Source organism: Corylus avellana, chromosome ca3 (genome assembly GCF_901000735.1).
Source record: "Corylus avellana chromosome ca3, CavTom2PMs-1.0".
Taxonomy (NCBI): domain Eukaryota; kingdom Viridiplantae; phylum Streptophyta; class Magnoliopsida; order Fagales; family Betulaceae; genus Corylus; species Corylus avellana.
In genome coordinates this window covers 33,794,994-33,808,099 of record NC_081543.1, presented here as the reverse complement: position 1 = coordinate 33,808,099, position 13,106 = coordinate 33,794,994, and the positions used below count along the sequence as shown (strand labels likewise).

Here is a 13,106-nt window from a genome sequence, read left to right as displayed (position 1 = left end):
CTCTCTCTTCATTTTGTTCCTGTTAAGAACATTTTTAGCAAATTCTTCGGCATTTTTCCTATATTTTACGGATTCAAATTACTTTTTGTTTTACTATATCAAAATACACTACAATAACTTTCCTTAATCATTCCCTATAGTATTAAAATATATATATTTTTAATTATATTATATATATATATATATATATATATATATATATATATATATATATATATGTGTTATGTGTGTGTGTGTGTGTGTGTGTGTGTTGATGACAATTTTCAAAAGGTGACATGGCACTGAGTCCAAGAGATGCTAGCCTGCAAAAGAAGAGAATAGGATAAGAGCTTACTGGGTTGTGCCAACAGGAATATCTCCAATGCTTAAGTCAGTTGATGCTTAAATCAGTTGATGATTTGAGAGAAAGAGAGCAAGTGTGTAGTAACCCAAATAATTTAGCTTAGTTATAGGGTTAATTTGGGCTTTAGACACTAGAAGGGTGGACAAAATGAGGTTCTTCTTGAAAACCTTGAAGCGGACGTACAGTCCGAAGTGTTCCAGAGAACGTTGTTTTAACCAGCTGTCTGATAGCTCCTATTTTCTTATTTTAGAATTGTTTTGATAGAAATATGACAATTAGAAGGTTTTTCACAGATTTGGGGAACCCGGATTGAAAAACGCTATGCCGACTCCAAAAACTTGTTTATCACAATTTAGGGGCAATATGGGAATTTTGGGATAATATTGATCGAATTGAAAAAAATTGGAACTTTGTGGGGGTGGATTGCAAATATTGAAACTTTGATGTTCGAATTGAAAAACGCTGTCAACTTTGAGGGAGTAAACTGTAATTTTCTCTTAATATTATAAAGCAATAAACAATTCAATCACCCAAAATATATAAAGCAATAAAGAGTCAGACACAGATATTTTGGTTACAAAGAAGAAACCTTTTAGAAACCGATCTAAAAGTAAAACCTCTCCGTGGTAGCCAAACCCAGGAAATCACTATCAAAAGATTATCTAGAGATTACAGACACTAGGAACACTTACAACTATTTGCAAGACCTTAACTCTGTAAGATCGACAAGCTTACAACTCGTCTCCTTGCTCACAATCTTCTTCAACGTGATTCTTCTTTACCGGACCATTCCGATAAACTTATCAACCGTAGATTTATCAAAGGAATAACTAAAACTTTAAGAGATTCAATTTAACACTCACCACATATGATCTCTCTTAACACAACTTTTGACGAACTCTCCGGGGGCGAAAATTCGTACATCTCTCTTCTAATATGATGTATATATATCAGTACATCAAACCCTAGATCTGAGCCCACTAAAAACACGTTTTTGGGCATATAGGTACGGGGTGTCCGGACAGGTTAATGGGCTGTCCGGACAGGGCCTTGCGGAGCAAAAATATGCTTGTTGGAAAGCCTGTCCTGACAGCCTAGCACATTGTCCGGACATAGCCTGCAGTACGGAGAAAACAACATTCTAGAAATGCTATCCAGCCTTGATCAACAGCTCCGATCGATGGGCGTTTGTGGTTCGATTGAGTTGAAATTTTGTAGGGACATTCATGACACATGAATCTACATTATGAACGATGAAGATTTGATTATAAGCATTCTATATCAGTGTCTGAGCCCATGGACAATAACCTTTACATTTTAGAACTGAGTTAAGCCAACACAAGAACTAACACGGATCATTTGGAATACTCGGAGACGTTATACAACCCAGGTGAGTTTTAACTCACATAATACTCGTTATTTTCCGTGCACTGTACGACTATTTTGTGTACCAAAAATATGCATGTTTGCAACTCTCACAATTTATACTTGCTACACATGAACTATAGTATTTTTAAGAAAAACGTTGTGCTGAATATGTTAAGAAAGTGAGACTTGTAAAAGCATGCATGTAAAATACAGACAAAATAATTTGCATCGTATGACATGGTACACCAATACGTGCGGTATAATGGTCATGGGCTTACTATACATGTTAGCTTTATGATCAAATGTGTGAGTGTTATGTGGGCTTTGGATCCAATGGTTTTGTGACCTGGTGCTGCCATTCCCAAATGGCTTGGTTACTACAGGACGAACATCATTAGCGGTGTGGGCCACTCAAGGTCGGACTCAGTCGTGCCACTAATGTTATATACGGTAGCGTACAATATCCGAGGTGCCAATGTTGTATTACAGGTCCCTCGGGACAGCGCCAACCCCGCTGGGTAGGGGTAATATTTTGGGTAGACCGTACAGTTGAACTATGACTGTCACTCTATATCATATGAGTGTGATATATATCTATATCACACCCATGTAAAACTGTCACGATAGAACTATTTTTTTACTAAAAATTAGAGTTCATCACTAAACTGGCATGACCATTATTTGCGTTAATATTCACTAAGTCTTAGGCTTACCCCCCTTTCTATTTATGTTTTCCCTCATCATTACGAATATCTGCGCGGTTTAGCTATCCTAGGCGAGGATGCCATCGGAGTCAACTTGGGTGATAGCCCAGTACTTGATTAGAGTAATTTTTGAGGACATGGACCTAGTTTGGTTGAAGTCTATGTGGAAGGATGGAAGAACAGCCCGTGATGATATGATTGAGATTTTAATCTCGTTAGCCCTACTTAAGCTTAGATCTAGGATTTGATCTATTGATCTTTTGTTGGAACAATGTTATGATATTATGTTATGGATTGTAATCCTATTTCGATGACGGTCTAATGACCGGTACATTTGATGGTTATCTATATATTATGAGGTTTTATATTTACTCTGATGCATGTTGTATAGATGTTAAATTTACTGTTTTCTATTTCCTATAGTTTTCAAAAGTCTTCCTCTAAGATTTTCTCGTTTCGACGAGAAATGTTGAAATCCCTGAGTCTTGTCTTGCAAGGGATAGGGCTGGGAGACAAACCATAGAGTCAATTACTAGTTAATTAATTTGCACATCGGGGTCGTTACAAAGTGAGCAAGAATAGCTTAAGAGTGATTAACCAAATACCTGGTTGGAGCTTCCATTTTATAGGCATCAAGTAGTAGTTAGTGACCCTCGATTCTCGGCCCCACGTTCTCGAGGATCCACCGTGCGCAATGCTGGAAATGTGGATCATGGGATCGTGGGCTAACTCCTGATCATGGGATCGTGGAGTTAGTCGATGGCTTAGCCACATTCGTCTACACATGCCTCGGTTCAGCGTTTCAAGCTTGACCACGTTCTCTTGTGAACATGGTTTTTCTTACTGTAACCCTTTTTTCCTGTTCTACCCTCTGTGGGCTAGCTTAACTTTGGCCTGGGCCTTTCACTGGTGGGCTTTATACGATGTAGATACACTTGGAGGTATATTGAGTATTTAGTGGCTAATCCATTACCCAACAATATATATAATATTAAAATTTAAATAAGATAATGACTAGACCAGGTTCCAGTCAGGTCACAATGAGTCCCAACTGGGTCCTAGTGAAGTTTGGACAATGGTTCGATCGAGTTCCAATGAAGTCTTAATGGTTTCCCGATCAACTCCTGATGAGTCCTAACGATGTCCTAATCAAGTTTCGAAGAAGTCCCGAACAGGTCTCAATGGTGTCCCGACTAGATCTTGGCAAAGTGCGGGCGGTGGCCTGACAGGGTCCCGATGAGTTCATGCGGGGTCAAGATCGAATCTCAGCGATATCCTTACCAAGTCTCGATGGGGTCTCGACAGTGGCCCCATGAAGTCCTTGCGGGGTCTCGGCGATGTCCCGACTCGATTCATCGATTTGAGAATGAGATGTTCAAACTCATAAAATAGTTTACAATTTCCATTTTTTGAAAATCATTTTATGGAAAATTAAAGATGCTTGTTCAATCAAACCGAAAGTATTTGTCGTTGATTATTATTTTCGGTCGCACCAAACGTCAAAAAATAAAATAAAATAATTTAAAATTATTTTATACCGAAACAAATAGAGCCTTAATATTAACACAATACTGGTTTGAAAGAAAAAAAAAAAACCTTCCTAACTAGTAATATAACTCTTAAAAAAGTCAGAAATACCACAGAGAATAACCAATTCTTGACAAACCATCTTGCTATTTCCAAAACTTGACTTTAAACCGATAACTTCTCCCAAATAAGAACCCATTAAAATCTGAATTTTTCCAAACTCGAGTCTCTGGTAGGAAACATAGTAGTGCTATCAAACGTGCTCTAATTCTCTTTATCAAACTTTACAAAAATAAAAAAGTAAAAAAGCCCTAAAAAGTAAATAATAATAATAATAATAAAAACAAAGAAAATAATAATAATAATAATAATAATAATAACAAATGCTAAAAGGGTGCGTTGTTGGTGGGAAAACTTTTCCCTCTTGTCTCACTCTCCCTCCAAAATGATCACAAATCAAACACGGTTTCTCAGGGTCAGAATCCAAAACCCTAGTGACCAACCATGGCCTCCCCTTCGGCTTCGCGGTACACAGGCGTCACCGGAAGAATCCAAACTGCAGCTTCGACACTGTACTCCGACAATCAGTCCCTCATCGCTGTAAATTTCCTTCCTGTGTTTTACCATTTTGGAAGTACTTTTTGGTGATTTTGGGAATCGAATTTGTTTCCATTTTTTTTTTTTTTGGAAAGAAATTCAAGTTCTTTGAAAATGCTGGCCAAGCAGTGCCTGGTAGCCCCAAAGTCTATACTTTGATTTTCAAAAGAAGTTCGCGTTGTTTTCTGAAAGTGAACACAATGGGATGCTTTTGCTTTTAAAGCAAGATAAGTTCTTTCTAAGAGTTGATAAATGCTAAAACTCAGTGCTGACTGATCCTATATTATTGTCGAAAGCTGCTGTTTGATTGCCCCATTGAAACTACTTTTTCTTTTTGTTGCTGAATACAATATGATTTTTCGCTAATAAGTGCTTCGAATTCCTACCCAAATGATGCCTAATCACATTGCATGTCCTATCCATGGTGTTACCACAACTCAATTTTGGGCTGTTTGTTTCAGGAATTTCGGAAGGCGTTGAATATGATGAAGGAAATTGGGGTTGATTTGGAGAGAGATAATCAGTCTCAGATGGTATTCTACTATTCTGGACAATGAGCTTTTTTTTCTTCAATAGTATTGTTGTTTATACTTTGTTTGATTGCGAGAGAATATAGAAAATTGAAAGGAATTTAAATTTTTGGATATGAATTTCTTTTCAGCATTTGGCAATTCAAAAGGACATAATACTTCCCCCAACTTATGAATAGAAATTTTTTTAGGATTAATTCAGTCTCATTAGGGTTGGCTCAAATGGGAAGGGCCTTACTCTTGGTGGCATTTCCATCAAGTCTAAGTTTGAATCTCCTTGGATGCAAACAATTTTTTGGGGCAAGCCGGAGTATTACCCGATTCGTGTGGAGGGGGTGCTTTACATGAGTTTGAAGTTTACTTGATAGGGGTGGGTACACGAAATTTCAATAAGGCTGCACATGGCTTGGCCTAAGAGGCTTGTAAACGGTTCATTGAGAAGACCTGGAACACTACAATTCCAAGGGCCGTCTGTGATATTGTTTTGATGGAACAACCTGTATCCATTTGATTCTTCATTAATGAGAATTCATCTATTTCCTCAAAAAAAGAAAAAAGAAAAAAAAAAAAAAGGGTGTAAAATCTAGACCGTCTGTTTTTTAAACAGTAAATATCATGTTACTTTTTCTAGGGCAAGGAATTTAGATTCGAAGATAATGCGTTGATATTACTTGCTTTTTTAATAGTAGATTTGAATATGATGAAGAGAGATAATCAGTCTCAGATGATATTGTACTATTCTGGACAATGAGTTTTTTTTTCCTCATAGTATTTCTGCTTATGCTTTGTTTGATTGTGAGAGAATATAGAAAATTGAAAGGAATTTAAATTTTGGGATCTGAAACTGAAGCCATTATCTCTTGCTTTCTTGTTTCTTAATGCCTTTGTTGATTTGTTAACTGCCTTTTGGTTGATCTATAGGAGAGGTGCTTGAACTATAGAAATAGGCCTTGAATTTAGGTCCACAGGACTATGTAGCACTTGAATCACAAAACATATAAACTTAATTTTATATGATGTATTTCTCTATATAAATTAATTAAAAGTCGAGTTGCTATGGTCTTAAAATTTGCTCCAGTACAAGCTGAAACTATTAAATAAGTTAATTCAATAAATGCCTATCGAATCAGAACAATGAAAATAAGTTATCTAAAAGAAAGAATGAGGTGAAACCAAAGAACTCCTAATATCTCTCTTTTTTAATCATGTCAAATACCTCATTTTTCACGAAATTATTTCATGAATACAGCCATAATCATGAACTTCAGCAATTCAGAGATTACCATTTCAAACACCTTCTATCAATGACTTCAACGAGTTCATATTTTGAGACTACAATCATTAATTGCTATCATTTGTGTCCCCTTGGTAGCTAATTATAGGTCACTACAATCATTAATTGTACCAGTTTATAAATGTTACTATTATTTTCTACAATAACAACACAATGGTTATAAACAGATGTCTTTAGGAGAGTCTCAAACTTGTTACATTATTTCAAAAGCACGAACATAAAAGAGCTACATACAAACTCAAACTTCACATATTAATTAGCTTCCTTCAGTATCTTGTAGAAACTTCAATTTGATCTTGTTGAGTGTGGTTACAATACCTTTTGCATTAATCCTTTGCTCATGTAACTCAGCACAACACTGCAAAGCCAATATCATTAGAGAAGACATACAATTCTCCATAGAAGCACAATCACTTTCAATTCTCAACAATTTGGCATCAACAACTTTAGTTACTGAAAGGGGTGAAGACTCTTTTACCCAACGCTTCAAGCTCATTTCTCCATCAAACATATCATTTGTAGGTTTCTTTCTCGTGAAAGTTTCCATCAGCAAAATACCATAACTATACACATTGCCTCTTGTAGAAACAATTCCTCCCGATGCATACTCTATTATATTGTAACATAACAACTACTCGTGAGAATATAATTATATATTCCAAAGATATAAAGTGCTAAAATAAATATTCTACCAAGAAGATATAGTTATTTGTGTATGCATGAGTATAATGATAGACATGTAAGTTCTAGTTGTAAACTAAAAACATCACCTGGTGCCATATACCCAATAGTAGCGAGAGTCATGGTTCGCATCATAGAATCCTCATCACCTAACAGTTTCACAATGCCAAATCAGCAACATGTGCAACCATATCTTCATCTAATAAGATATTGCTTGGCTTCAAATCGCAATGAACAATAGGTGTTGAATAACCATAATGAAGGTATTCCAGCGCCAATGCGACATCAACCATTATATTTAGTCCTTGTAAGATACTCACACAACGGTCTGCAGAATACAACCACTTCTCTAGGTTTCCATTAGGCATGTATTCCAATATAAAAGCTTTGAAGTCAATGCTACTACATGTGTTGATGATCTTGATAAGATTTCGATGACGAATATTACGTAGTACTCCACACTCTGTATCAAAACTTTTGGATGCCCCTTCTACTACCAAGTTGAAAACTTTTATTGCAACTATCATCCCATCTGAGAGGGTCCCTTTGTATACTGATCCGAAACTCCCTTTAACCAAGTAAGTTGCTTGTGTTGAACCCTTCTGTTGCGTGTGTTAGTTCATGTTGGGAAATTCTTCTCCATGTCGCTAGTGGTATTGAGTTTGCCTCCATTGGAAGTTTTGCATTCTTTTTTCGGCGTCTTGTCCATACTACTACAAGGGCAACTACAATCAATGTTAACCCAATTGCTGATAATACATACTTTAGCATATAAGCTGCTACAGTGTTTTTTGGTCGAGAAACACCTTCTTTACATGGGGGAACTTGTAGTTGGGGAGCACCACAAAGTCCATCATTTGACAAAAATGATGCAGCAGAGAAGTGTGCAAATGGTCCTCCTATAGGAATTTTTCCTTGTAGTCTATTGAAAGAGACATTTAGATATTTGAGGTATGAAAGTGCTTCCAAGGACTTGAGAATCTCTCCAGATAAATTGTTATTCGAAAGATCCAAGAATTCCACGCTTACCAATTCACTAAAAGATTTAGGAATTGAGCCTTCTAATCGATTGTTTGCCAATGAGAGATCAGCTATATCTTTGAGGCCGCCAATTGTTGTTGGGATATCACCAGATAGTTGATTTTTTGATAAATTTAATGCTATCAAGACCTTCAAATGTCCCATCTCTAATAAGAGAGAGCCATTTAGAGAATTTGTTGACAACTCAATAATTAAGATATCTGTAAGTTTCCACAAACTCAAGGGAATCATAGAAGTTAATTCGTTGATGTTCAAGTAAAGACCTCTTAAAGCAGTCACATTACTTACACATGTAGGAATAGGTCCGGAAAGCTTATTATCATCTAAATACAATTCATACAAGCTCTTTAAATGGCAAAGATCAATTGGGATGGGACCTTGGAGTCTATTATTATCAAGGCTCAAAGCTTGAAGCTTGTGCAATCTTCCCAGATCAGTTGGAATAGGGCCAACCAAATCATTGGACCATAGTGACAAACGTATCAAGTTGCTTAAATTTCCTATATCACTCGGAATACTGCCCTTAATATTGCAATCTTCTATGCGAAGGTATTGAAGAGAAGTTGGGAGACTTCTAATGGAACCGAGAAGGGTGCCATTCAATAGATTACCTGACAAATCTAAATGTGTTAGATATGACAGATTTGATAGAGAAGAGAAGAAGTTGAATTTTGGAGTAGAAGATTCAATGGTCAAATTATTGTTTCCTATGTAGAGCTGCTGGAGGAGCCTTAAATTACCCAAGTGCTTTAGGAATTAAGCTTGAGAATGAGTTGGAATCCAGATCTAAGAGATTGAGTTGTGAAGCATTCAAGGGAGAGCTGGGAATTGTTCAACTTAGTTGATTTTCCCAAAGATAAAGTCCCTGGAGATTTGGAAGAAACAAGCCTACGTTTGATGGAAGGTGGCCTGAGAAGTTATTGGAACACTGAAAGTATTTGTATTGTTGAGATATTAAAGATCTCAAATGGAATTAGACCATTGAAGTGGTTGAAACCGATATTAAAGAACTCAATGTTTTGTAGATTACCAATTTCACTTGGTATTTCACCTGGCACAATATGAACAATTACGCATTATTATTATAAAAAAAAAAAAAAAAGGTGCTTTAAATGAAACGTGCGTACAAGTGATCAAGTGTCTAATAAACCAACAGAAACTTCAAATTAAGAGCTAATTAATAAATAAGCCACTATGCTCACTATCCTCCTTTCACATGGTTAGTTGTCCACCTTGTCAGTTGAGCCTCTATTTTATTAGTTGAGCTATGTGGACAATCTTGTTATTTGTTATTAGTGTGAGCCGTGAATATAATATTTTGTAAGTCTTAAATTTAAATTTGTAAAAAAGAGGAGTACAGGAAAAACAAGAAAAAAAAAAAAAAAAAAAAGATTAAAAAAAAGGAACAAGTTTAGTTAGTATGTTCAGTTCAATTGACTAATTTTGTTTTCACTAGCACAATACACAAAATGCATGACAAAACAATGATGGTGGCATTTATTGTTGTCCAAAGCAGGTTTTAAGAAGGCAATGCCCAAAAGTTAAGCTTAACTTTGTTAAGTGGGTGTGGATTTAGGAAGCAATGACCATATGCATGGCAACTGGTAATATATATATTGTGTAGTCAATGAGCCGTAATGTATCTTTTCCTTTTATATTTCTTTATACATATAAATCCTTAAGTACATATATAGCCTTGAGATTGAGATATGAATTTTTATTCTTAAGTCGATCACATTATATATAGACAAAAAAAAAAATTTTAAAAAAAAATGTACCTTTGATTTACAAGTAATGCAAGAAGTAGACTTTTGTTCTTTTATTTTTGAAAAATGATGTGACTTTTAAAAATCAAATCACTTTTAAAGATAAAAGAAAAACAAAACTCAAGCTTTGCACTCAAAATCGACATATTTCATTAATGATTTGGACAATCATGATCAAATTAAGTCAAAGCTGGCGGCTTTCTTTCACATCGAATTCTCCCCATGACAATAAAATGGGGCTAGGAAAGAAAGTCATTAAAATGATAGTGATGGACCTATTAAAGAATAAAGATTCCTAAAACGAGAAATTTCGGGGTGATTTACTTGCAAGGCCTTATGCCAATTTAGACTTGTTTGGCAACTATTTGGATGAGCTCGCTGTTCTTGGACCTCAACTATTTGGATCGATGTGGAAAAATTGCCAACGAAGTAATGTCCTTCCAAAAACGTCACGGTTCAAGCAATTTTTGGAGACCGACGTGTGGTACCAAGGTCGGCTAGAGCCTTAGGCAGCCCCCTAAGGCCTCCTATTTAATAAGTTCTTCAATTAGTGAATATCAATGAAGATTTATTCTATAAAACAAATATTTAAGCCATTTTTTAAGGCCAATATTCTTTAATTAAGGCTCAAATTAAGGCTTTCTTTGACATTGATTCTCCCCGTGGAAGTAAATTCGGGGTAGGAAAAAAAGTCATTAATTATGATGTTACTGGCAGATCTATCATGGAGATTCCTAAAATGAGGAATTTTTGGGTGATTTACTTGCCAAGCCTCATTCCAATTTGGACGTGTTTGGCAACTATTTGGATGACCTTGCTATTCTTTGACCTTTACTGCTGACAATTCCAAGTTAATGTCAATGGTGAAATCCAATCTTTCAAGGTCGACATTAAGAAAATTGGAGGTTACCACTTTTCTAAACACCAATTAAGAAAATTGGCAGTAAATGCCAAATAGTGATGACTTTGACAAGGTTGTCATGACAAAATTTCAAGCATTTCTTGGCAATTTATTCTTGGCAACTTGATATTAATTACTAATTAATTAAAATTACTTAGACACTTGACAGCAACATTAATCGTCACTTCTTTGGTGAATATGGGCTAAAATTCAAGATAAATGGTATGCAGTAGTCTTGAATTGAGATCTCCTCATTTTTTTTTTTTTTTTTTTTTTAATTATGAGATTCTCAAATTTTTTAAATCGGAGCTTTCTATTACATCTAACAGTCCAAACAAATGAAGCGTTTTCTCTCTAGGTGCCTAATAACCTAGGGGAGAAGGATTGTTTCCCAAGCTGTCCGTTACAGAGACAGCCGTGGGAGTATTTTGTTGGTGCACTGACGATGGAGGACGCACAGATGGAGGATGACCTCAGCCGAATGTGGCAGAATTTTTCTCTTTCGGAAGTGGAGGAAACAGAAATCGAAATCCAGAGTAATGCGTGGGTGGAGGGGACGAAGAGAGGGAAGAACTGTGTGGTGGGGAAATTAATTGCAGATCATCTGGTGGGGAAGGAGACTATTAAATCCACACTGATGAAGATTTGGAAGCTATCGGGTACACCCTCTCTCAAAGTCTTGGGAGATAATCTTTTTCTGGTGGATTTTTTGAATGAGCGAGATAAGAAAAGAGTGTTGGATGGGCGCCCATGGGTCTTTGAAGGCAGTCTGTTTGCTATTGAGGACTACGATGGCTTAACACCTCCAGCAAAATACCGGTTCGATCATACTGCATTTTGGGTCCGTATGCAACACCTCCCCCTGGCGTGCATGAGTCTTACTGTGGGTCATCAGATTGGATCCGCAATAGGGCAAGTTGAAGAGGTGGACGTGGACGAAGGAGGAATGGGATGGGGAGAAAGCCTGCGAGTCAAAATCAATATAGACTTGAACAAACCACTAACGAGAGGGCGTAAAATCAAAATCAATGGGTCGTCTATGTTGATTTCTTTTCAATATGAACGACTCCCCAAGTATTGTTTCCGATGTGGTAGGATTAAACATGGGGTCACAGGATGCCCAGTGAGGAATGAAGCTCGAAAACAAAACGCCCCAATTGAGTTTGGACCATGGCTTAGAGCGGCTTCCCCGAAGAGGGCGTTTGGAAGTCGGTTGGGACTGGAAACAGGAACAAAAGATGATCCTCCACCAAGGCGGGATAACAGAAAAGGTTATGGAAGATACGAGTCGGCTCATCGACACTCACCGAGCAGGACAAGGAAAAGGAGTAGCAGTCCGGTGGCAAGCCGGGAAGGGAGCGGCGAGAATCCTGAATCGGTGGAGAGAGGGAGGCGGCCATCTATGGCAAGAACCAGGGAGTCAAACTTTCCATTCCAGGGAGAACCGACTAGGCCAGCTGGAAGCGAGAAGGGGGGAAATCTGATTCCTGAAAATCAGGAAAACGAAATAAGGCAGGATGGAATGATAGGCGACAAAAGGGGAATTGATTCACAAAGAGAAATAAAAGAAAATCTCCCAACTAAAGGAAAGGAGTGCGTGCATAGTAATAGCCAGGATCCGGATCATTTAATGGATTTTATGACTGAGCTGGCACACAAGGAAGCGTATCTAGAAGAGCTGGCGGAGAGCAGGGGACAGAAGGGTAACTCGGCAGGGGAAAGGGAGCTGGAGAAAATGTAAAAAGATCCCAGTCGGGTAATAATTTTTTTACCCTGGCAGAGGTGGAAGAAAAAATGAAGACTGCTCTTGTTGATGACACTCTTATTACACGACGAGTCAGTGATGATACTTGGCAACACACTGAACGCAAGCAGCACAATGGTGGGGACAGCCTCGGCAAAAGAAAGATGAGGGAAGATAATGGAGGGGTGGAGGATGTAGCAAAAAAAGGACGCCTGAAAGGAGGTCGGATTATGAAACCAAGCGGTGGGATTGTGATTAAAGAAAAAAATGGTTCGGGAATGGCGGCGGCTGATAATCAGCCCCGCCGACCGCAATGATTTGCTTAAGTTGGAACTGCCGAGGGCTTGGAAACCTTCGGACAGTTCGAGAACTTTGCCGCTTGGTGAAGGAGAAGAAGCCCGATATAGTTTTCTTAATGGAAACTAAACTACGAGCTAATAAGATGGAAAAGGTGCGAGTACAATTGGGATTTGAGCATATGATGGTGGTTGAATGTGTGGGTCGGAGTGGTGGTTTGGCTCTACTATGGAGAAATGAGACCGGAGTAGAAATCCAAAATTACAGTCGTCGGCACATTAATGCTAAGGTAGTACCATCGGCAACGGAACCA

The 13,106-nt window shown here is 37.5% G+C and overlaps 1 protein-coding gene across 1 annotated transcript; it reads left to right on the top strand.

Moving 5' to 3' along the window:
* The first annotated feature begins 4,378 nt into the window (after positions 1-4,378).
* LOC132176703 (E3 SUMO-protein ligase MMS21-like) lies at positions 4,379-9,768 on the top strand. Its single transcript, XM_059588984.1, has 3 exons — positions 4,379-4,542; positions 5,001-5,072; positions 9,602-9,768. Exons 1-3 carry the CDS (start codon positions 4,447-4,449, stop codon positions 9,659-9,661), a joined length of 228 nt encoding a protein of 75 aa, XP_059444967.1. The 5' UTR covers positions 4,379-4,446; the 3' UTR covers positions 9,662-9,768.
* The last annotated feature ends 3,338 nt before the right edge of the window (positions 9,769-13,106 follow it).

What these genes read in the sequence shown, in the direction of transcription:
- LOC132176703 (XM_059588984.1), top strand. Translation starts at nt 4,447, where the DNA reads ATGGCCTCCCCTTCGGCTTCGCGGTACACAGGCGTCACCGGAAGAATC. An exon ending in ACAATCAGTCCCTCATCGCT is followed by an intron (nt 4,543 to 5,000) that starts GTAAATTTCCTT and finishes TGTTTGTTTCAG; the next exon opens with GAATTTCGGAAGGCGTTGAA. An exon ending in GAGATAATCAGTCTCAGATG is followed by an intron (nt 5,073 to 9,601) that starts GTATTCTACTAT and finishes TGTCCAAAGCAG; the next exon opens with GTTTTAAGAAGGCAATGCCC.